General features: G+C 43.6%; 2 protein-coding genes across 7 annotated transcripts in view; both read left to right on the top strand.

Moving 5' to 3' along the window:
* Positions 1 to 1,829, top strand: part of NOTUM (notum, palmitoleoyl-protein carboxylesterase) — a 52,199-nt gene extending 50,370 nt beyond the window's left edge. For all 6 annotated transcript variants that reach the window (XM_088473306.1, XM_088473313.1, XM_088473303.1 and 3 more), the window contains one exon: positions 839 to 1,829. In XM_088473306.1, coding sequence (XP_088329432.1) covers positions 839 to 1,139 — 301 coding nt within the window. In that variant the 3' untranslated portion in view covers positions 1,140 to 1,829. The remainder of the gene's footprint in view (positions 1 to 838) is intronic.
* Positions 1,830 to 21,535: 19,706 nt separating this feature from the next.
* MYADML2 (myeloid associated differentiation marker like 2) lies at positions 21,536 to 24,130 on the top strand. The gene has a single exon (XM_088473284.1). It carries the CDS (start codon positions 21,658 to 21,660, stop codon positions 22,570 to 22,572), a length of 915 nt encoding a protein of 304 aa, XP_088329410.1. The 5' UTR covers positions 21,536 to 21,657; the 3' UTR covers positions 22,573 to 24,130.
* Positions 24,131 to 25,427: the final 1,297 nt, after the last annotated feature.

The raw sequence follows: 25,427 nt of genomic DNA, 5'->3' as shown, positions 1-25,427 counted from the left end.
AGGTGGGGCTGTCCTCTGACACTTATGCTGGTCATACACTGTGAGATAAAACTCCCCATCAGACGGACAGACCACTATCTGTCTGACATTGCCATACACTATCATATAATTGGTCTCTCTTTATCGATGGTGAGTAAAGCCACTGTCAGATCTGAGCACCAATTATTGTATCTGTCAGGCATGCTCAAATTTTTCTCATGCCCATATGGCAGCTTCTCTCAGGCATGCCGGCACTCTTGTGTTACTAAATAAATTTTGATCTAAAGGTACAGTTGCATTTCAGTGACTGGGTGTAGCCGACTTCATATGATGGTCTAATCCAGTGGTTCTCAAACTCTGTCCTCAGGACCCCACACAGTTCACATTCTCCAGGTCACACAGCAGCTGCACAGGTGTATTCATTACTCACTAACACATTTTAAGATCCACAGGTGGAGCTAATTATTTAACTTGCGATTCTGTGAGGAGACCTGGAAAACATGCACTGTTTGGGGTCCTGAGGACCGAGTTTGAGAACCTGTGGTCTGATCTGATCAATGGCAATACAAGGTTTCTTACATACAGATAAACAAGCATTTGTTTTAGATGGGTACAGTTTTCATCAAAGCCATACAGATGATAAAAATAATTTCCAAAACACCGTTATTAGTAGATTTTTTATGTGCTAGTCAGTGTAAATATAACACAATATAAGGATTATCAATTCTGAAGACTGTGCTTTCAGCAAGAATATATAGAAATGTGTTTGCATGTAACTGATCATTTGTGCTGATTGTGGCATTGCTTGTGCATATTCTTGTGTTCTAGAAGTATTGACTGGTTATCTGTGTTTTTGTAGTCACTGGACAGAAGTGCAGATCCGTGGGACATCTCTACCCCGTGCGCTGCACTGCTGGGATCGCAGTCTACAGGAAACAAACAAAAACAGCAAGACTCCTTTAAAGGGATGCCCCTTCCATTTGATGGACAGCTGCCCTTGGCCACAGTGTAACCCCACCTGCCCTTCCATTCGAGACCACTTTACAGGGCAGGAAATGAGTGTGGTCCAATTTCTCATGCACCTTGGCTTTGACGTTCAGAAAATGGCAAGCCAGCAAGGCATGGAGCCAGGCAAACTGCTGGGAGTGCTAAGCAGCTAGTTGGGGGAATGCTCACCATTAAGGGGAAGGGCCTTATATTTATGGGAGGGCTTTCTTAAAGGGGAAGGGTCTGACAGTGATGAAAGGAGTAACTTATTAGGTAGGGCAGGAAAGGGCTAGTGAAGCAGAGAGGGGTAATGGGGGCCTCTGCTGACTCAGTTTAGGAGTGTCCGAGCCCAACTGGTTGACTGTAAAGCATGTGGTTGAGTTAAGTAATGAAATGGTGGCCTGCTAAAATGAGGATCAGCCAAATAGTCAGGATTGGAGATGGAATAAGGGGATGTTTGTAGAGATTATTTTTAAATAATAATAAAAAAAAGCACGGGTCAGAAAAACATTAATTGAGGGACGTTCTTTATATACCATGATACAGTGTGTTTGGCTCCACACTGTCTGACCTCCACAGGCCACTGCCCCATGCTTCCAAGTTGCGACCAGAACGTGCCCTTCTCTGTAGTAACTTTTTAATCGGCAAGAGAGAGAGATATTTTAGATCCTTTTTGTAAGATATTTTTTTTTATAAAACTAAGCAAACAAACCTCATTCCTGGGGGAGCCATGTTATTTATTGGAGTTTGTAAATCCTATTTATGAATGAGGGCAGGAGAGCTGCCCTGTGTACAGATGTAAATAGAACCTGCATGTCCTGTATCATGGAGACTATTCCCTCATTAAAAAGAAAAACGTTCTACACTATTTGTCAGTGTAATTATTAAATAGCTTCTGTACACTAATTCTAGTCAAGAGTTCTCTACAGTCAATGCTGTGTATAATTTTTGTCACATGTAACTTTAATACAAAGTGTGTAATCTATAGTTACCATGAATGTGCAGTTGCTGGATACACCAGTGTCCCTTATGACTGTACTAGTTCCATGCCACACAACTCTGAATTTGGCATGTGTCAATGCTTCTGAACACCCAATTTATAAAGAGAAATATAGACAAATGTTATCTATATGCAGCTTGTCATAGTTCTGACAGGGATCTATTCTACAATTTCCTACTGTGTCAGTCTAGCACAGGTGCAGTAGAGCTGGAGGGAGACCCCACCAACTCCCTACCCTCACAGATCTCACTGGCTACCTGGCTCTTGGACACATGCTCTCTTCTCCCCCAGCCGGAGCTATTTGGATGCCTAGAACTGTTCCCAGAGTCCTGTCAGGAGCAGTTGACTTCCCCCACATGTGCCCTACCTCTACCCCACAACACCCTCCAGCGAATCACATACATACAAAACCCTCATGGCGCGTGGAGGGACAGATGTCAGAGAGAGAGATGGGGGGCAGAGATGAGAGACAGATGGAGGAAGGAGATGAGAGACAGTGACAGACAGATGGGGGTAGAGGTTAAGGAAGGACTGTGTTGAGAGTTACAGTGGAGATAGGAAGTTGGATAAAGACAGAGGAAAGAAATGTGCACTGCTGGGCACAATAGCTAGCGACCCAGAATGTGATTGGTCCAAAATACTACTTAAAAATATCTAAACTATGCATTGTGTATTATTTCTGTATCTCAATGTGGGTAAGTAATAAAGGGAATCAGTTAGCTAAGCTGGCGGTCTCACCTGACCATTTGCCTACCTAGGCACTCTGTTGTATCAGGTGTCCTGTTATAGACTAGTGCCTGTTACAGGTCAGACGAGGTTTATGCCCAACCAGCTTTTTTTTTTTTTCGTTACAAAGAACCAAGAACTGTGGTCATATATTTTCCTATGGCAGACGACATCAAAAGTAAATTGTACATAGGAGAAGTGGCTTATCTTCCTGTATGCAACTGCCAGGTCTCCCCTATTCAACCAGCAGCCACTGACCAGTCTCCTGCATAACCGCCCTCTTCTTCCTGGTCCTACCAAAGTGCTCTTTACATGTTGCCAACTAGTCCCCGTTCCCAAATAGGACAGAATTCACTCAGCGCGGGGAGGTCTGCACATTCAGTACCTGCAGACAACAGTGGTGCTGCCTGCTATTACAACAGAAGCTGGGACCACAAAGCTCCTGCAGGTGGGACTAACCTCCATTTGGTTGATTATTGTTCCACTGTATATATGTACCTGGCACACAAATTGTATGTGTTCCTCTTTCGTCTCATTTGGGGGATACTGTGACTGGGTTAAGTGGGGAGGCTGAGGAGTGGGCACTAAATAGTTAACTAATGGCGCTAAAACTCCTCCTCCAATTCTTCAGTTTTTCTTTATTTAGTGCCTGCAGTGAGAGGCACAAAATTGGATCTAGGAGTGTATTTTCTTTCTAGACTTTTTTTTTTCCCCCTGCAGGTATGCCTGAATCCGCTTATGGGATCAGGCCTAGTATATGAGCGGGCATTAGAAACAGCACCTGCAGCCGGCATCGGCAGAGGGTCACTAGGCACACGCAGGCGCTCTGGGGCCCTACGAGGCTTCCTAACAGGCATTAAGCCTGTACTCTGCTATCAGGCCACGCCACATCTCCTACTGCGACCGCCACAGCCTATAAAGGTAACAGTGGCCGGCCAGACCGGCAGCAAACAGTTTTCCCGGAACAGGTAATAGTAGCTCCAGTTCCAGGTATAGTTGTGGCAGGCTGCTGAGTCCCAGTCTTACCCTTGCATGTCCCTGGTGCTGTTTTTAAATGGCGGGTTCTGTCATCCCAGCACTCCCGGTGCAGGACAAGGCTTGGTCCTTATCATCTTGCTTTCAATTCCCGGGCTATGACATTGGACGGCACTAGTCCTGGGAATTCTACAGCAGGGATTGCTGGGGAGTGAGCCTAGTTTCTGGATTGAGTTCTAGGTTAATTTATGTAGTTAGCTTATTTTTCATAGTTTTGATTTCATTTACTTAGTATAGTTTACTTCAATAGCATATATTATTGCCCCAGCTCTATCCATATCTCGGTATTGTGGGTTGTGACCTGATTTAAATCAAAATGTAAATATATATTTATTGATCTATAGTGCGTGTGTGTGTGTAAAGTTACACCACTCAGTATGTCCCCAAGCAGGGGGCAGTACAGATGCACTACACTTGTTCAAAATGCTCCTACGCGGTAGCAAGAAGCCAGACCCTCTTTGTGCAGCTTGTGAGACTGAGGAGCTCTGTCGGTGCACGCCTGAGGATCCACTACATGAGGAGGTGTTATCGGCATGGACAAATGTCAGCGCCGTGTATTGCAGTTTTAGCCAGTGAGATACGTGACACCCACAACTAATCGGAGGTGAGTATTTCTATCCCTATTGGTTCTCAGCCGAATCTGCCCCCACCCAGTCCAATCTCTCCCCAGTGATTTACAGGTGTCAATACTGGCATGGCCCAACAGATGGATAGACTGTCCAGGGTCTGTACCACTTTGGAAAGACTGCTAGGTCTCTACGCTTCTGGTTCCCATAAACTCCAGATCCCTCCAGGCATTTTCAGGGTGAAGGGGTATCCCAGGGTTCATCTGAAGAGGAAGGAGGATTGGGTAGATAATTCTAGTTGAGATGTTCGTTTCCACGATAGCCTGGGAGTAGACAGCCTTCTTTTGGCCATCCGCCAAGCCTTAAACATAGGAGAGGACAAACCCCCAGCCTCCGTTGCTCCCTCTGATTTTTTTAAAAGATTGAAGCAGATTATTATGTTTCCTTCCTTTGCTCATTTTGTAGATGTGTTAACAGTCATGTTAAGCTTCCCGCTGGGTTCCAGTACATCTACCACTGAGCGGATGCAGACAAGACAAACTGGAAGGTTCCCCCTTTGGTGGATTCACCTGTTTCCTGTCTGGCAAGGGCCACGGCTCTTACAATGTCCAGTAGAGCTTGCAGGGATGTCCCTTTGTCCAGTCTTAGCAGGGGCCTGGGTGACCAAGGCTATAGGGGCCTGGTTTGACCCACTGGTGCAGGGTATACTGTCGGGGTGGCCCCTTTGGACCTCCTGGTCCTCAGTGATAACTTGAAGCAGAACTCTGTCGGTCATGTTTGGATCTTATTTGCCTCATTTCTGGTATGTCCGCATTATCCATTTCTGCCAGAAGAACTTAGGTTGTGATCTTAGCACCGAATCCAAGAAGATGTTGGAGGCAATTCCATTTAAGGGGGAGACTCTGTTTGGTCCTCAGTTTGACAGGACCAAGAGTACATATCTCCCAGTTGTTTTTCCCCATACAAGCCTACCCGGTTTCTGCCCATTTCATTTCCCTGGTAGGGACTGGATTCCACCAACCAGGGTACCTTACAGAGGCCATAGGGCTACACCCAAGGTCATATGGCCATGTCATCCCACAGACCTGGCCCTAGACAGGGTGACAATCAGTCTGCATGGTTGATCCTGGAATTTCAAGGGTGAGATATCAGTTTCTGTTTGGTTACAGATCTGTGTTCAGGGTGTCCTGTCTGAGGGATACGCTCTGGGTATACTGGGATATTGTCCACATGGGTTCTTAGTAACCTCTCTTCCAGGGAACCAGATCCAGTGGGCTGCCTTGCTCGAGGTAGTAAAATCTCTCCTGACCAGGTGTAGTAGCTCCAGTTCCTGCGCCCCAATGGAGGTTGGGGTTTTATTCCAATCTCTTTTTAGTGCAGAAACTGGATGGGTCTTTTGCCCCATTCTAAACCCATCTCAGGGTGCAAATATTTAAATGGAATATTTTCATCGCTACCATGGAATTAGGGGAATTCTTGACATCATTTGGGAGAAGGATCACAAGCTCCTCCGGTTCGCCATTGGGTCCCGTCACTTTCAGTTTAGGGCCCTACCCTTCGGTTTGTGTACCGCCCCCAGAGTATTCACCAAGGTCTTGGCCCCAGTGATCTCAGTGTTGTATCGCAAGGGAATTACCAGTAACCATTACTTAGATGACTTGTTGATTAAGTGTCCTCAGTCGCAGATTATTCTCAACAGTCGGCTTTGGTTGGTGGTATCCACATTGGAGGAACATGGTTGGATTCTCAATTTTCCCAAATCCAACCTAGTTCTGGCCCAGAATATGGTCTTCCTGGGGCTTCTGTTCGACAAAACAAGATGGTAGGTCTTTCTCCCAGTAGAAGAGATTCTAGCACTACAGCCCTGGTTGCAGTCTGTATTGCTTCCTTTTTGGGTGTCCATCCTAAGATGTATGCAGTTACTGGAAAGATGGTTGCAACCTTCAAAGCAGTACCATTGCTTGTTTCCATTCAACGGCTCAACAGCATCATATCCTGCTGTCCTTGAGGAGAAGGGAACTTCACCTGGACAGGCATTGGTTTCCTCTATCTCTTCATGGCCGTAACTCCTTGATTCTGTGGCTTCACTTCACTGGAGCCTGGTCACAATGGATGACAGTCTGTCAGGGTGGGGAGCGGTGTCTCTGGGATTCCAGTACCAGGGTCTCTGGTCTATGGAGGAGGCCATCCTTTCCAACAATATCCGTATCTCGGAATTGGCAACATTATTAGCCAGTTCTCCTATTCTGATTTTTCACTCTGACCATGCAGTGCTTTGCACTAGATCGTCTTTTCAGCCTAAGGTGGTTTCTCACTTCCATCTGATCAGGAGATTGTTTTACTGGATTTTCATCCTTCTGATTCTGATAGCCCTCTCTGCTCCCTGGATGTTGTCAGAGCATTGCGGGTTTATAAAAGATGAAACCAGGTGCTAATGTGTATTGTGTCTCAATAAAAATCAAAATAACCATTCATACCTGCCGCTCTCCTCGAAAGTGGGGTGCTGACTCTCACAATAGAATGAAGAACAGAACAAATATTTAGAGGGAGCGCTGGTGCAAGAGCGTGGGTGTCATGACAAGGTGCCTCGGCTGAGCAGCTGTGCAGAGCGGCAACTTGGTCCTTGTATAAACCTTCACTGTTTTTTTGTTTCCACATGTTTGTGGCCAAAGATGAAAGTTTTGCATTGTGAAGTTTTGCGCACGGCTCAGTCTGTACATGCGCCCCTTCTTTGATGCTTGCTTTGGGGAGACCCAGAGTCATAGGGGTATATTTACTAAGATGATAGTTTTAGAAGTGGCGTTGTTGCCCATAGCAACCAATAATATTCTGCTTGAGATTTAACTAGCACCTTCTAGAAGATAATAGCTAGAATCTGGTTGCTATGGGCAACATCTCCACTTCTAAAAACTCTGTTTAGTAAATGTACCCTATAGTATCCCCTATATAAGACAAAAGAGGATTTTCTGTATTCACCTATCAATGCCTACCTACCTATACACTCTAAAAATTGTCGCTGTTTAGCATTATGAGTCGCACAAGAAATAATTGCTTTCAGACTTTGATTGTGGTTCCAAAGCACAAAAAGTTATTATTCAATATAAAAGCAGACTGTACTGACACACCCCGGGGAAAGAAGTAGTCGTGGAGCTTCTAAAATCCAATAATCAACCAGTCTACTGCTAGTGCTAACCTCTACCTCCCCCTGCAAATGCAAGGTGGGGGTTTCCAGTTGCCTGGAAACCCTACTCCCCAGCCTGCACCATGACCACAACAGAAATAGTATATAGCACAATTTTACTAGTTCTGCATGTTCACCTTGGTATTACAAATCAAATAATTAGCACCACCTGTGGATCTTTTAACGTGTCAGCCAGTAATAAATACACCTGTGCACCAACTAGGAGATCTGGAAAACATGCACTGTTAAGGGTCACTGCTTTAGACCATCTATAGGGTAATTATTAATACTGTTATCCAGTGCATAAGGAGAAAAATATGTACATATATGTGCAGGGCAGTGGTAGGTTCTTCTGCTGCTCCCAAAGACTCCCAGACTTGCTCCCATGCTTTGGAATGGTGCCCACATGTGAAATAAAAACATTCAGCTAAGGCATGATGGCCCTACTGCCACATCTAATGGCTTACTGTGATTACTGGTCCTGTATAGGCTGGAATTATGACATAATAATTTCCCTCATGACAACAAATATGCTCTGCCTACTCTGTGGTCACATCATTGGGAGAAGGCTGATCAAGGTGAAGCGTCTGCCTCACTTAATCTCTGGACAAGGAGACTGAGCAGATGATCATGACCCATACATTGCAGGAGTTCTCTGATGCTCTGCATTTAGCAGGCGACTGATGTTAGACACCACAGGGATCAGTTACAGTTGTGCAATGTAGAACTTACAAACCCTGATGCTCTTTCTCTACTCTAAGGGGTCAATCCTATTAGGTGCGAATTGCGAGTAGCGAGTTTGTTTGTTGAAACTTGCATACTTCGCAGCAAAGCGCGCTCCTGAGAATTCTCCAATCCAATTCAAAACCCCTATTCATACTACTCGCAGCGGAGGGGTGCGAATTGACGGCCAAATGAGATTTGCGAGAAATGCATGAAAATGTGGGGAGACCATCCTGGATCCCCCAAAATGGATAATTTTGTTAGCAGGCCCGTTTGTGGGCATTGGGAAGGTACTGTAGGTTTTTAAATGGTGTCAAATGGCTGATTTGTGTGTTTGATTTTTTATCATTTTTTTGCATTAAAAAACAAACAAACTTTTCGTTAAAACTCAAACGAGTTAAACAAAAAATGCAAAAAATAAAAAAAGGAAAAAGGGTGATTTTGGGGTACTTTGAGGGCACCTTGAAAAATAAAAAAAAATAAATTATAAAAACAATTATTTTTCAACTAAAAAATGATTGGAATTAAATTTGGGGTGCCTAAACAAACGAAAAAGTTGATTTTGGGGTAATTTGATGACTTTCTTTCTTTTTACCCCAAAAAATGACATGTAATTATTGGACTTATTAATTGGAAATTCCAAATGCCTAATTAGTCATTGGGGGGGAGGGGGGTGTCCAAGGGGTTCAGCACAGTATCCCAACATTTTAACCTTTTAAAATAAAGATTTTCCTTTCCATCTCTCACCCTCAGGGAGGTGCGAGTGGAAAGTTGCAAATTCAGTCTGACTGATTAAGTGCGAGTTGCTAATTGGATTGCAAAATTAATTAACTATGCGAATTCTAAGTGAAAATAGCAACTCGCACCTCGCAACTAATGGGATTAACCCTTAAGTTTGAATCTGTTGTTAAGTAATAGTTATAGGTAACTTCTGATTCTGACTGGCACTCTAAACAACAGTTGGAGACGGGGCAGGGGACATGTCTACTGTTTGTTTTTAGTTCTTAAGAGAGGGTTTACTGATCCTTTTTAGAAAAAAGTTCAGCTACTGGTACTGCAATGGTTAAAACGCAGAGTTGCTTAGTAAAAAGAAAGCTAGTGAGTGCCATCTAGTGTTGATATGTTACATCGCTGGAAATTTTCAATGTATCAAGTTCTTAAAAGCGTTTGCTTTTTTCGGAACTTTGTTACTATATAACTAATACCATCTTCAGATAATACAGGTTAGTTGAAAACAGAAGGGAAGGTGGAGAAAGCACAGAGTATGTACAGACAAGAATACACCAACTAATAATGCAACTAGTATTTTAGAGGCTCCATTCGCCGGAGTATCCAGTCACAATGTCGACATGGACATAAGGTCCATAAGAAAAATGCCAACAGGGTTAAAATGTCAACTTTTAACTGTTGACATGTTCATAATGAACCAGAATGGCAATAGTGAAATGTCGACATTTGTGAATGTTGGCATTTTTCATGTCGACTTACCATGCTATACCATTTGCCGGGTCTCTAGCTAGTGTTGCAGGTGTCCCCCCTGTTCTTTCTCTTCCCTTATGCCCCTCTCTCTCCCCATGCTCTCTCTTACGCAATGTATCGCTACATCACAGCTTCAGTCATCCGGTGTGTGATGCAATGAACAATATATCGTTACTTGTGACAGCAACGCGTCATTCATTGCATTGTCCCATCTGCTGTGCAGAACAACAGATGGGATGATGCGATGAATGATGGATGGAAGATGTGTACGATATATCACTCCAAACCGCAACGGAACAATATAGTGTATACCCAGCTTAACCCACCCCCACCATTCTCTCTTCCCCCTCCCCCCTATACACTCTATCGCTGTCTCTTCTCCATCTCGCTCCATTTTATTATATAATAAATATTGTGTAATGTGGTTACATTGTTTCTGTAGATGCTGTTTGTTTCAGTGCACTAAACTTGCAAGAAATGTACATCAGGATATGTATTTCCCATCCAGGACATCCCCACCCCCCCCCATCCAGGCACCTCTGACTCCACCCCCCCCCCCCCCCAAATCCGGGCACCTTTGACTGCTGCATCCCCACCCCAGTCCAGTCACTTTGATGCCCGCTAATAGCCGGAACTCATCTTAATGGTGTCCAGCAGGTGGTCGGCAAATACCATCCAGACCTCTCTGATCCCACCGCCAAAGGAGTTCAAGCTGCTTGTTCGCTCACGTAATGACATCATTATGCCAGAGCATTAGTCAAGTCCTGCTGCTTTCATTGAGGAGGGAGGTGGGGCTGTCCTCTGACACTTATGCTGGTCATACACTGTGAGATAAAACTCCCCATCAGACGGACAGACCACTATCTGTCTGACATTGCCATACACTATCATATAATTGGTCTCTCTTTATCGATGGTGAGTAAAGCCACTGTCAGATCTGAGCACCAATTATTGTATCTGTCAGGCATGCTCAAATTTTTCTCATGCCCATATGGCAGCTTCTCTCAGGCATGCCGGCACTCTTGTGTTACTAAATAAATTTTGATCTAAAGGTACAGTTGCATTTCAGTGACTGGGTGTAGCCGACTTCATATGATGGTCTAATCCAGTGGTTCTCAAACTCTGTCCTCAGGACCCCACACAGTTCACATTCTCCAGGTCACACAGCAGCTGCACAGGTGTATTCATTACTCACTAACACATTTTAAGATCCACAGGTGGAGCTAATTATTTAACTTGCGATTCTGTGAGGAGACCTGGAAAACATGCACTGTTTGGGGTCCTGAGGACCGAGTTTGAGAACCTGTGGTCTGATCTGATCAATGGCAATACAAGGTTTCTTACATACAGATAAACAAGCATTTGTTTTAGATGGGTACAGTTTTCATCAAAGCCATACAGATGATAAAAATAATTTCCAAAACACCGTTATTAGTAGATTTTTTATGTGCTAGTCAGTGTAAATATAACACAATATAAGGATTATCAATTCTGAAGACTGTGCTTTCAGCAAGAATATATAGAAATGTGTTTGCATGTAACTGATCATTTGTGCTGATTGTGGCATTGCTTGTGCATATTCTTGTGTTCTAGAAGTATTGACTGGTTATCTGTGTTTTTGTAGTCACTGGACAGAAGTGCAGATCCGTGGGACATCTCTACCCCGTGCGCTGCACTGCTGGGATCGCAGTCTACAGGAAACAAACAAAAACAGCAAGACTCCTTTAAAGGGATGCCCCTTCCATTTGATGGACAGCTGCCCTTGGCCACAGTGTAACCCCACCTGCCCTTCCATTCGAGACCACTTTACAGGGCAGGAAATGAGTGTGGTCCAATTTCTCATGCACCTTGGCTTTGACGTTCAGAAAATGGCAAGCCAGCAAGGCATGGAGCCAGGCAAACTGCTGGGAGTGCTAAGCAGCTAGTTGGGGGAATGCTCACCATTAAGGGGAAGGGCCTTATATTTATGGGAGGGCTTTCTTAAAGGGGAAGGGTCTGACAGTGATGAAAGGAGTAACTTATTAGGTAGGGCAGGAAAGGGCTAGTGAAGCAGAGAGGGGTAATGGGGGCCTCTGCTGACTCAGTTTAGGAGTGTCCGAGCCCAACTGGTTGACTGTAAAGCATGTGGTTGAGTTAAGTAATGAAATGGTGGCCTGCTAAAATGAGGATCAGCCAAATAGTCAGGATTGGAGATGGAATAAGGGGATGTTTGTAGAGATTATTTTTAAATAATAATAAAAAAAAGCACGGGTCAGAAAAACATTAATTGAGGGACGTTCTTTATATACCATGATACAGTGTGTTTGGCTCCACACTGTCTGACCTCCACAGGCCACTGCCCCATGCTTCCAAGTTGCGACCAGAACGTGCCCTTCTCTGTAGTAACTTTTTAATCGGCAAGAGAGAGAGATATTTTAGATCCTTTTTGTAAGATATTTTTTTTTATAAAACTAAGCAAACAAACCTCATTCCTGGGGGAGCCATGTTATTTATTGGAGTTTGTAAATCCTATTTATGAATGAGGGCAGGAGAGCTGCCCTGTGTACAGATGTAAATAGAACCTGCATGTCCTGTATCATGGAGACTATTCCCTCATTAAAAAGAAAAACGTTCTACACTATTTGTCAGTGTAATTATTAAATAGCTTCTGTACACTAATTCTAGTCAAGAGTTCTCTACAGTCAATGCTGTGTATAATTTTTGTCACATGTAACTTTAATACAAAGTGTGTAATCTATAGTTACCATGAATGTGCAGTTGCTGGATACACCAGTGTCCCTTATGACTGTACTAGTTCCATGCCACACAACTCTGAATTTGGCATGTGTCAATGCTTCTGAACACCCAATTTATAAAGAGAAATATAGACAAATGTTATCTATATGCAGCTTGTCATAGTTCTGACAGGGATCTATTCTACAATTTCCTACTGTGTCAGTCTAGCACAGGTGCAGTAGAGCTGGAGGGAGACCCCACCAACTCCCTACCCTCACAGATCTCACTGGCTACCTGGCTCTTGGACACATGCTCTCTTCTCCCCCAGCCGGAGCTATTTGGATGCCTAGAACTGTTCCCAGAGTCCTGTCAGGAGCAGTTGACTTCCCCCACATGTGCCCTACCTCTACCCCACAACACCCTCCAGCGAATCACATACATACAAAACCCTCATGGCGCGTGGAGGGACAGATGTCAGAGAGAGAGATGGGGGGCAGAGATGAGAGACAGATGGAGGAAGGAGATGAGAGACAGTGACAGACAGATGGGGGTAGAGGTTAAGGAAGGACTGTGTTGAGAGTTACAGTGGAGATAGGAAGTTGGATAAAGACAGAGGAAAGAAATGTGCACTGCTGGGCACAATAGCTAGCGACCCAGAATGTGATTGGTCCAAAATACTACTTAAAAATATCTAAACTATGCATTGTGTATTATTTCTGTATCTCAATGTGGGTAAGTAATAAAGGGAATCAGTTAGCTAAGCTGGCGGTCTCACCTGACCATTTGCCTACCTAGGCACTCTGTTGTATCAGGTGTCCTGTTATAGACTAGTGCCTGTTACAGGTCAGACGAGGTTTATGCCCAACCAGCTTTTTTTTTTTTTCGTTACAAAGAACCAAGAACTGTGGTCATATATTTTCCTATGGCAGACGACATCAAAAGTAAATTGTACATAGGAGAAGTGGCTTATCTTCCTGTATGCAACTGCCAGGTCTCCCCTATTCAACCAGCAGCCACTGACCAGTCTCCTGCATAACCGCCCTCTTCTTCCTGGTCCTACCAAAGTGCTCTTTACATGTTGCCAACTAGTCCCCGTTCCCAAATAGGACAGAATTCACTCAGCGCGGGGAGGTCTGCACATTCAGTACCTGCAGACAACAGTGGTGCTGCCTGCTATTACAACAGAAGCTGGGACCACAAAGCTCCTGCAGGTGGGACTAACCTCCATTTGGTTGATTATTGTTCCACTGTATATATGTACCTGGCACACAAATTGTATGTGTTCCTCTTTCATCTCATTTGGGGGATACTGTGACTGGGTTAAGTGGGGAGGCTGAGGAGTGGGCACTAAATAGTTAACTAATGGCGCTAAAACTCCTCCTCCAATTCTTCAGTTTTTCTTTATTTAGTGCCTGCAGTGAGAGGCACAAAATTGGATCTAGGAGTGTATTTTCTTTCTAGACTTTTTTTTTTCCCCCTGCAGGTATGCCTGAATCCGCTTATGGGATCAGGCCTAGTATATGAGCGGGCATTAGAAACAGCACCTGCAGCCGGCATCGGCAGAGGGTCACTAGGCACACGCAGGCGCTCTGGGGCCCTACGAGGCTTCCTAACAGGCATTAAGCCTGTACTCTGCTATCAGGCCACGCCACATCTCCTACTGCGACCGCCACAGCCTATAAAGGTAACTGGCCGGCCAGACCGGCAGCAAACAGTTTTCCCGGAACAGGTAATAGTAGCTCCAGTTCCAGGTATAGTTGTGGCAGGCTGCTGAGTCCCAGTCTTACCCTTGCATGTCCCTGGTGCTGTTTTTAAATGGCGGGTTCTGTCATCCCAGCACTCCCGGTGCAGGACAAGGCTTGGTCCTTATCATCTTGCTTTCAATTCCCGGGCTATGACATTGGACGGCACTAGTCCTGGGAATTCTACAGCAGGGATTGCTGGGGAGTGAGCCTAGTTTCTGGATTGAGTTCTAGGTTAATTTATGTAGTTAGCTTATTTTTCATAGTTTTGATTTCATTTACTTAGTATAGTTTACTTCAATAGCATATATTATTGCCCCAGCTCTATCCATATCTCGGTATTGTGGGTTGTGACCTGATTTAAATCAAAATGTAAATATATATTTATTGATCTATAGTGCGTGTGTGTGTGTAAAGTTACACCACTCAGTATGTCCCCAAGCAGGGGGCAGTACAGATGCACTACACTTGTTCAAAATGCTCCTACGCGGTAGCAAGAAGCCAGACCCTCTTTGTGCAGCTTGTGAGACTGAGGAGCTCTGTCGGTGCACGCCTGAGGATCCACTACATGAGGAGGTGTTATCGGCATGGACAAATGTCAGCGCCGTGTATTGCAGTTTTAGCCAGTGAGATACGTGACACCCACAACTAATCGGAGGTGAGTATTTCTATCCCTATTGGTTCTCAGCCGAATCTGCCCCCACCCAGTCCAATCTCTCCCCAGTGATTTACAGGTGTCAATACTGGCATGGCCCAACAGATGGATAGACTGTCCAGGGTCTGTACCACTTTGGAAAGACTGCTAGGTCTCTACGCTTCTGGTTCCCATAAACTCCAGATCCCTCCAGGCATTTTCAGGGTGAAGGGGTATCCCAGGGTTCATCTGAAGAGGAAGGAGGATTGGGTAGATAATTCTAGTTGAGATGTTCGTTTCCACGATAGCCTGGGAGTAGACAGCCTTCTTTTGGCCATCCGCCAAGCCTTAAACATAGGAGAGGACAAACCCCCAGCCTCCGTTGCTCCCTCTGATTTTTTTAAAAGATTGAAGCAGATTATTATGTTTCCTTCCTTTGCTCATTTTGTAGATGTGTTAACAGTCATGTTAAGCTTCCCGCTGGGTTCCAGTACATCTACCACTGAGCGGATGCAGACAAGACAAACTGGAAGGTTCCCCCTTTGGTGGATTCACCTGTTTCCTGTCTGGCAAGGGCCACGGCTCTTACAATGTCCAGTAGAGCTTGCAGGGATGTCCCTTTGTCCAGTCTTAGCAGGGGCCTGGGTGACCAAGGCTATAGGGGCCTGGTTTGACCCACTGGTGCAGGGTATACTGTCGGGGTGGCCCCTTTGGACCTCCTGGTCCTCAGTGATAACTTGAAGCAGAACTCTGTCGGTCATGTTTGGATCTTATTTGCCTCATTTCTGGTATGTCCGCATTATCCATTTCTGCCAGAAGAACTTAGGTTGTGATCTTAGCACCGAATCCAAGAAGATGTTGGAGGCAATTCCATTTAAGGGGGAGACTCTGTTTGGTCCTCAGTTTGACAGGACCAAGAGTACATATCTCCCAGTTGTTTTTCCCCATACAAGCCTACCCGGTTTCTGCCCATTTCATTTCCCTGGTAGGGACTGGATTCCACCAACCAGGGTACCTTACAGAGGCCATAGGGCTACACCCAAGGTCATATGGCCATGTCATCCCACAGACCTGGCCCTAGACAGGGTGACAATCAGTCTGCATGGTTGATCCTGGAATTTCAAGGGTGAGATATCAGTTTCTGTTTGGTTACAGATCTGTGTTCAGGGTGTCCTGTCTGAGGGATACGCTCTGGGTATACTGGGATATTGTCCACATGGGTTCTTAGTAACCTCTCTTCCAGGGAACCAGATCCAGTGGGCTGCCTTGCTCGAGGTAGTAAAATCTCTCCTGACCAGGTGTAGTAGCTCCAGTTCCTGCGCCCCAATGGAGGTTGGGGTTTTATTCCAATCTCTTTTTAGTGCAGAAACTGGATGGGTCTTTTGCCCCATTCTAAACCCATCTCAGGGTGCAAATATTTAAATGGAATATTTTCATCGCTACCATGGAATTAGGGGAATTCTTGACATCATTTGGGAGAAGGATCACAAGCTCCTCCGGTTCGCCATTGGGTCCCGTCACTTTCAGTTTAGGGCCCTACCCTTCGGTTTGTGTACCGCCCCCAGAGTATTCACCAAGGTCTTGGCCCCAATGATCTCAGTGTTGTATCGCAAGGGAATTACCAGTAACCATTACTTAGATGACTTGTTGATTAAGTGTCCTCAGTCGCAGATTATTCTCAACAGTCGGCTTTGGTTGGTGGTATCCACATTGGAGGAACATGGTTGGATTCTCAATTTTCCCAAATCCAACCTAGTTCTGGCCCAGAATATGGTCTTCCTGGGGCTTCTGTTCGACAAAACAAGATGGTAGGTCTTTCTCCCAGTAGAAGAGATTCTAGCACTACAGCCCTGGTTGCAGTCTGTATTGCTTCCTTTTTGGGTGTCCATCCTAAGATGTATGCAGTTACTGGAAAGATGGTTGCAACCTTCAAAGCAGTACCATTGCTTGTTTCCATTCAACGGCTCAACAGCATCATATCCTGCTGTCCTTGAGGAGAAGGGAACTTCACCTGGACAGGCATTGGTTTCCTCTATCTCTTCATGGCCGTAACTCCTTGATTCTGTGGCTTCACTTCACTGGAGCCTGGTCACAATGGATGACAGTCTGTCAGGGTGGGGAGCGGTGTCTCTGGGATTCCAGTACCAGGGTCTCTGGTCTATGGAGGAGGCCATCCTTTCCAACAATATCCGTATCTCGGAATTGGCAACATTATTAGTCAGTTCTCCTATTCTGATTTTTCACTCTGACCATGCAGTGCTTTGCACTAGATCGTCTTTTCAGCCTAAGGTGGTTTCTCACTTCCATCTGATCAGGAGATTGTTTTACTGGATTTTCATCCTTCTGATTCTGATAGCCCTCTCTGCTCCCTGGATGTTGTCAGAGCATTGCGGGTTTATAAAAGATGAAACCAGGTGCTAATGTGTATTGTGTCTCAATAAAAATCAAAATAACCATTCATACCTGCCGCTCTCCTCGAAAGTGGGGTGCTGACTCTCACAATAGAATGAAGAACAGAACAAATATTTAGAGGGAGCGCTGGTGCAAGAGCGTGGGTGTCATGACAAGGTGCCTCGGCTGAGCAGCTGTGCAGAGCGGCAACTTGGTCCTTGTATAAACCTTCACTGTTTTTTTGTTTCCACATGTTTGTGGCCAAAGATGAAAGTTTTGCATTGTGAAGTTTTGCGCACGGCTCAGTCTGTACATGCGCCCCTTCTTTGATGCTTGCTTTGGGGAGACCCAGAGTCATAGGGGTATATTTACTAAGATGATAGTTTTAGAAGTGGCGTTGTTGCCCATAGCAACCAATAATATTCTGCTTGAGATTTAACTAGCACCTTCTAGAAGATAATAGCTAGAATCTGGTTGCTATGGGCAACATCTCCACTTCTAAAAACTCTGTTTAGTAAATGTACCCTATAGTATCCCCTATATAAGACAAAAGAGGATTTTCTGTATTCACCTATCAATGCCTACCTACCTATACACTCTAAAAATTGTCGCTGTTTAGCATTATGAGTCGCACAAGAAATAATTGCTTTCAGACTTTGATTGTGGTTCCAAAGCACAAAAAGTTATTATTCAATATAAAAGCAGACTGTACTGACACACCCCGGGGAAAGAAGTAGTCGTGGAGCTTCTAAAATCCAATAATCAACCAGTCTACTGCTAGTGCTAACCTCTACCTCCCCCTGCAAATGCAAGGTGGGGGTTTCCAGTTGCCTGGAAACCCTACTCCCCAGCCTGCACCATGACCACAACAGAAATAGTATATAGCACAATTTTACTAGTTCTGCATGTTCACCTTGGTATTACAAATCAAATAATTAGCACCACCTGTGGATCTTTTAACGTGTCAGCCAGTAATAAATACACCTGTGCACCAACTAGGAGATCTGGAAAACATGCACTGTTAAGGGTCACTGCTTTAGACCATCTATAGGGTAATTATTAATACTGTTATCCAGTGCATAAGGAGAAAAATATGTACATATATGTGCAGGGCAGTGGTAGGTTCTTCTGCTGCTCCCAAAGACTCCCAGACTTGCTCCCATGCTTTGGAATGGTGCCCACATGTGAAATAAAAACATTCAGCTAAGGCATGATGGCCCTACTGCCACATCTAATGGCTTACTGTGATTACTGGTCCTGTATAGGCTGGAATTATGACACACAATACACTTTGTATGATGCATATTAAAGCTGGGTAAGTGCTAATTATGCCCTCTTCATGGACTGGCACACTCACTCTAAAATCAAGCATCTGGAAACCCCCCTCTAGAAATCCTGCGTTTGCCCTTGCCCTGGATCCTGGTTCCGAGAAGCAGCAGGTGTCTTTACCCTTCTTCCGGATGTGGCTCTGTGTTCTGCTGAATACACTCTGCTGACGGGAAGGGAGTGCACGGTTCTAAAGCAGCAGCTTATTATTGCAAAGCTCTGGCACCAATGATCACTTGTGTTGACAGCAACTAACAGAAAGGTCCCTGGTTGTCAGAAAACAGGTTTCCCAGAAAAAGTGCTAGTGCAGGAATTACCTCTAATGCTTTTCTTCAGTAGCGATTTCCTTAGAGGGATAGACACTATTTTCTGTTTTTCATATATCTGGTGATGTCTGAGTCACTTTATAGGAGTATTTATAGAGTTCATTATACACATACTTTATTTATATTTTTTACATATTTTATTTTAGCACTATAAGAACCAGCATCCCTGAGACCTCCAATTAGCAGGTACAATTTAGTTTGCTGGGGGACACTCCCCTTTCTGTTTTTTTTGTTTAGTATGACCCCTCCCTTTCATGCACCTGAAGAGTATTGCCAAATTGATTTGAGCAGCTTCCACTTTTATGTTTGCTGTTGTGAGAGGCATCGATGGGACCAGCATTTGGTGAGCATGCTGGTCTTTATAGTGCTAATTGGAGGTCCCAGGGGTGATTCCCAGGTAAGCTGGCTCTCAATTTGAATGTATTTCTGTATGTGCCTTTACCATGAGGCCTTACAATAGACAGTTACATGGCCTTAGTGGGTACTGTTATCATGCTGTGTAGGGACAACCAGTATCAGAGAAGCCGTGAAGTTGGCCTGGTGGCTTACCATGTATTTTTGAATTGAATCATTTTTATTGATTTTATAGAAATACCATGGCTTACCATGTATTTTTTAATTGAATCATTTTTATTGATTTTAAAGAAATACATTAACATATAGACAAAGAAAATAAAATAAAAAAAAAACGTACATAGGAACATAGGCCCTGATTCAGAGCCAGACACTCTGACCAAAGCGCTCGCTCTGAATCAGGGCCCACCTCCATTAATATGGAGCGTCCTCCACCCACAGCATATACGAGCGTGCAGGATGATGGTCGCGATGGTCTTGACCATCGCGACCATCGAAACTGCGAGCAAAAGCCTGCGGTAGGGTTTTTCAACCGCAAGGCCAGGAGAGATTTTGGCTCTATCAGAGCCAAAATCACTCCCACTGATATCACTAGTGATGTCAGTGGGGCCGGCTTCAGACGGTAGGCGTTCCCTTGGGAACGCCTACATCTGGCAGGCACACCCACCAAGGGGGGCGTGCTGTCAGTCACCATCGACAGCACGCCCCCTTTGATGAGACACTCCGAGCGAAGGAAAGTCCTTCGCTCGTCGGGTCTCACGCATGCGCACGACAGAGCTCCCTCCGTCGTGCGCATGCGCAGTGGGGACCATCGGCCCACTTGCGAGCGGACAGCCGCTCGCGAGTGGGTCTGAATGAGGGCCATAGTCAAATAACAATAACTGTAATATAAGGCATGGACCTACAAACTGCAGCATTAGATCCATTTCCTATAGTATTAGGTAGCATACCAAAACAGTAAACATATTCCAATACATATATATAAAAAAATATAGAACATTATCCATAAAATATAAATTGCGCACATGGAAAAATAAAAAAGGGGGGAAAAAAGGGGGGGGTGGAAGAAAAGAAATGTCGCACTATACAAACCAAGAACATATTAAGAGAGGAGGGGGGGCCCTTGTTCACTCCCTGTCCGGGGCCCCCTCCTCTCCCCCCTTGCTGCCACCAGCAAATTTACAGCAGCAGTAGACTCCGGGCACTAGTCTGTGCACGGAGTCTACTGCGCATGCCCAGGTCACCGGGAAAATGGCACGGCAGCCATTTTCCCAGTGATTTCCTACTGTGCATACGCAAAACGCCGGGAAATTGGCCATGGCAGTCATTTTCCATGCGTTTTGTGAACACGCTACTCCGTGGTACTTCGGAGAGGTAAGTATAAAAAAAAAAGTATGGAAATGTTCTCTCCAAGGGAATCAGTATGATTTACCGCCGGCCAACAGCGGAAGCCCAGCAGGCGTGAAGATCCTGAAGCTAAAAAAGGTAAGTACAACTAACCCTATTCTACCCCCTAACCCTAACCCTCCTTTAGGGGTGCCTAAACCTAACCCCCCCTTCCCCGCAGCCTAAACCTAAATCTCCCGGGGGGGGGCCTAACCCCCCCCCCTTCCCCTAGCCTAACCCTCCCGGGGGGGTGCCTAAACCTAAGTCCCCACCCGGGAGCCCCTATCCTAACCCTCCCCCCCGCGGCTGTCTGCGCCCAGCTTACCTTCAATCGTTATTCTGGGTGTCGGGCTTCCGATGTAGTTCTAATGACAGGCGTCGGGATTTCGGCGCCTGTCATTAGTACCTTGCCGGGATTAGACAGTCGGGCAGCCGGCGGTCGGCATTGCAACCATCGGCTTCCTGACTGCATTCCCTCTCCAAGGTGTTGATTGACACAATTTTGTTGTGACAATAAAAAAACAGTGCATCAACAGTCTCTAAGCCCTAAAAACATATGACATTCAGAAACAAATTCCCAATAACTCTCTCTCTCTCTATATATATATCTATATATATATAGATATATATATATATATATATATATATATATATTATACTGTATACTACAAAACTTACTAAACTGTTTAATTTGAAAGTTGTGAAAGTACAGATCTTCATAATACAAATGCTTCAAATTTTTTATGAGACTAAAAATGCTACCGGGTTCTGCATGTTTGTTCTCTAGGTACAGAGTGTATTTATAATTAGTCTAGAGATACTATTGCCCAGCTCTAGGTATTTGGGAACTGTGACAGGTGGACCTGTGGAATGTGCCTGTCTGTAAACAAAACCATCTCATTCCATCACAGGGCCAGTGCTGGACTTGGTCCAACACTATAAATACTGCCTCCTATTTATACCAAGGACATGCTTGTCACTCTGATGGTCTCTGCAGTGTCATACACAGTCTGGAGGTTACCAGGACAGCAAGAGGCAAGAAATAGTGCATGAACGGAGAGGCAGTTTGTTGGATCCCAGCTCTATCCAGCTGATTTATCACCGATTATGAAAATGAATAACTCAGGTGAACCCTATCTGAATGTGCAGGCTGTTTGGTCCAAAGTAGGGATCGTTCGCTTCCTGCAACTGCTATTTGGATGTACCACCTTCAGTCTAGTTCTCCACAGAGCTGGATTCAGCGCTGCCTATGGAACTTTCTGTGTCTTTGTATGGTGCTTCTGTTTTGCTATCACCACCCTAATTATTGTATGTGATATTACACGACTGCAGTCATGCCTACGTAATCTGTCCTGGGGCAACTTCACTGCAGCCTATGCTATGCTGGCTGCCCTTATGACCCTCACGGCATCTGTCATCTATCCACTATACTTTGTCACATTGAACTGCGCCTCAACTGACTGTGTAACCAGGAATCACCGTCTTGCCGTCAGTATCTGTGCAGTGCTTTTGTTCCTGGTCTATGCAGTGGAGGTGTTCCTAACACGTGCCAGGCCTAGGATGCCCTCCAGCTACATGGCAACAGCAGCTGGATTGCTGAAAGTTGTTCAAGCCTTTGTAGCCTGTATTATATTTGGAGCTCTAGCAACAGAGAGTCAGTACAAGAGATACATAGCCACTCAGTGGTGTGTGGCCGTGTACAGCTTCTGCTTTGCCGTGACAGTGGTGGTGATAATTCTAAATGTCACCGGACGGGCAGTCACCTTACATTGCCCATTTGAACGCTTTGTGGTGATATACACATTGGTAGCAATTTTGATGTACATGAGTGCTGCTGTTATCTGGCCAGTGTTCTGTTTTGATTCAAAGTATGGATCATCATCAAGACCCTCACGTTGCTCTTGGGGACGATGCCCATGGGACAGTCAGCTGGTGGTCACCATTTTTACGCATATAAACCTGGTGCTGTACATTGCGGACTTGCTTTACTCACAGAGACTGCGATTTGTGACTCAACATTAAGGTGAAGCAAATGTTTAAAAAAAAAAAAAAAAAAACTCCTGGGGACCAGCAGTGTTATGTGTTTTGTACTGCGTCACTATATGAGGTCTATTAGATGGTGATACACCGAAACCTCTGTTTCCTAATTCACTGATTATAGATAAGGGAGGCCTGTATAAAAGTACTGTCACAATCAAGATTGAATTAAAAATATACATAAAGGTAATTATTTATTTTGTCGTAAATTGTCATACATTTATTTTACAAAAAAGCAATAGTTTTTTTTAATATAAAATAGATTTGCAACAATGTGCAATGTATATATTGTAAGTTATTGTAAATTACAAGGATAATGGAAGAAATGATCTGTGACTAATATTTATATAGACAGAGATATACACACACACACACTGTTAAAGGGGATCACTCAGATACAAGTGTGATAGAGCTTTGTGAATTCTAGATGTTAGTATAATTAAATTACTTTGCTGAAGATTTATACTGAAACAATTTAGAACCCTACAGTAAGGGGCATATCCAATTGCAGGCAAAGTTTTGAAAAACCCTGCAGCGCTGGATTTTTCTGACAGCAGCAAGGTTTTTTATGTTCAATTACCGGGTAGAAAATCAGTCACGGTAAATTCTATAATAATTACCATATCTATTTTCTCACAGCCCCACAGCAGGTACAAATAAATAAATAAATCCCTATTATAAGCTTAAAATGTTGGGGACCCATTCAGAACCCCTTGGACACTCCTCTAATGCATAATTAGGCAATTGGAAGTTTTCAATTAGCCTAATTAGTTAAAACCAATAATGACTTAAAATTACCTCAAAATCAACTTTGTGTTAATTTATGCACCCCATTTTAATTAAAGCAATTTAAATGAAAAATTATTTTTTATTGGCCTAAAATAAACACAAACTCACCTCTTTATATGTTTCTTTTTACATCTAGTGTGTAATAAAACAGAAAAAGTTTGCTATGTATAATTTTTTTTTACTTAAAAAAAAATGCACAAATCATCCATTTGCTGCATTTTTAAAGAACAATTTATTTTTCTTTGGAACAATAATAACCATTATAACTTAACCAGTTATATTTTATTTTACAGGCTGTTCCCCATATTTTATTTTATTTTTAATTTCATGCTGGGTTTTGCCCAAGAAAAAATTCCGACCAATTTTTCTATTGGATACGGTGGGTATCTGGAGCTCGCATATCCGCAGTAATAGAAAATCGGTTGCGATGCCAGGGAAAGTTTCTGTAGGGAAAACCTTGCAGCTAATTGGATATTGCCCTATAGATTTTTTTGGGAGGTCACTTCAGAAACTGATATGTAAGAAACAGGTGCTTTTACTATAGCAACCAGACTGTCATATTTCTAGTAGTGTTTAAAAACAAATCTAAATGCTTTGCTTTATAGTAACTTTTTTTAACCACCAGTTTTCATACATTTCACTAATTGTACTCATGTCCTGCAATATCTTTGTAAGTACAATGGAGAGATATATATGCGTACATACCAAACAAAAACATGCTCTGTTTTTCCTATAATACAAATAAAATCATTTATACAGCATTCTACATTTCCCTTTTGTCCGTTTGTATTCAGTTTTTCTACTATCCTACCAAAAGCAATTTTTTTATTTTTTTTTAGTTTTTTTAAATAATATATGAAAATACATTAGTCAGAAACTTGGAAAAAAATTTGCAATACGAATGATCCCACAAAAAATAACCCTAGTGTGTATGTGTGTGTAAATGTGGTAGGGAACATAGATTGTAAGCTCCACTGGGGCAGGGACTGACGTGAATGGCCAAATATGTTCTGTAAAGCGCTGCAGAATGTGTGTGTGCTATATAAATAACTGGTAATAAATAAATAAATGACAATATATTGACAAGAAAGCCATAAATACCATAATGAAATGGAAAGAAAATAATCAGGGTATCTAAAAGCGTGAAGTCAAATAATAACAGATAAATTGCACACCATGTGCAATTTTACATTTTAACACAACATAGAGTATCTTGACTGCTGTATTCTGAGATGGGCCCTGAATGCTTACCTGAGCGGTCTGAAAAGGAAGATATTCCATCAATCTCTGGAATGTAGAGTGGTATGTTACTGCAATAATATATTGTGGTCCTGGGAGACTTTCCTCCATGTGTCTACACCCCCCTTCCCCAAATATTGGTATGCATGCACTGCTCTGTCTGACTCCTTTAGTGGGAGACCTCGTCACACAAGCATATAGAAGGTGCATTCTGGGTAAATGTAGAAGAAGATGCCATGTCCTCACAATGGGTTGGAATGAGCAAATGTCACATTATGGGATTTGTTGTTTTGAATGTAGGGACAATTGATTTATAATAGTCAGTTGCAGCCTTAATTCTACCAGTGTATTTATAGGTGAGACTGAAATGTAAAATAAAGGTAATACAGAGCTACCTCAGCTGTTACAGAACTTACACACAGAGCTGTCTAGTATATGCCTTGGCAATCAGTCAGTCCTACGATGACGGGGTCACACCATAATCATATAGCTGTCTCATTTATCTTACTAAGAACTATAACTGATATAATAATTTACTAAGTAGTAAATGACTCTTTATTAGAAATTATTTTTAGCTCTTGTTTGGTTGATGCAAAAATAAAATGACATAAAGCACTGATAATGGAATGATTACAGCCTATTTATACAGCACACTCTCCTAGTATTAATACTCATATAACTCAGTAAGTGACAAATGCACATGGCTCACGCAATGACATACAGGAATTACTGATGATTCAGAGCTATGTTTATAAATATACAGTGTGATAGTATTTCCAATCATTACACCCCTATTCTGATCAATGTACTTT

Source organism: Taudactylus pleione, unplaced genomic scaffold, assembly GCF_031769625.1.
Source record: "Taudactylus pleione unplaced genomic scaffold, aTauple2 ptg000016l, whole genome shotgun sequence".
Lineage (NCBI taxonomy): Eukaryota > Metazoa > Chordata > Amphibia > Anura > Myobatrachidae > Taudactylus > Taudactylus pleione.
This window is presented reverse-complemented; position numbering and strand designations above follow the sequence as displayed.

Bases quoted from the DNA above. Each gene is read 5' to 3' on its own strand.
- MYADML2 (XM_088473284.1), top strand. From the start codon at position 21,658: ATGAAAATGAATAACTCAGGTGAACCCTATCTGAATGTGCAGGCTGTT.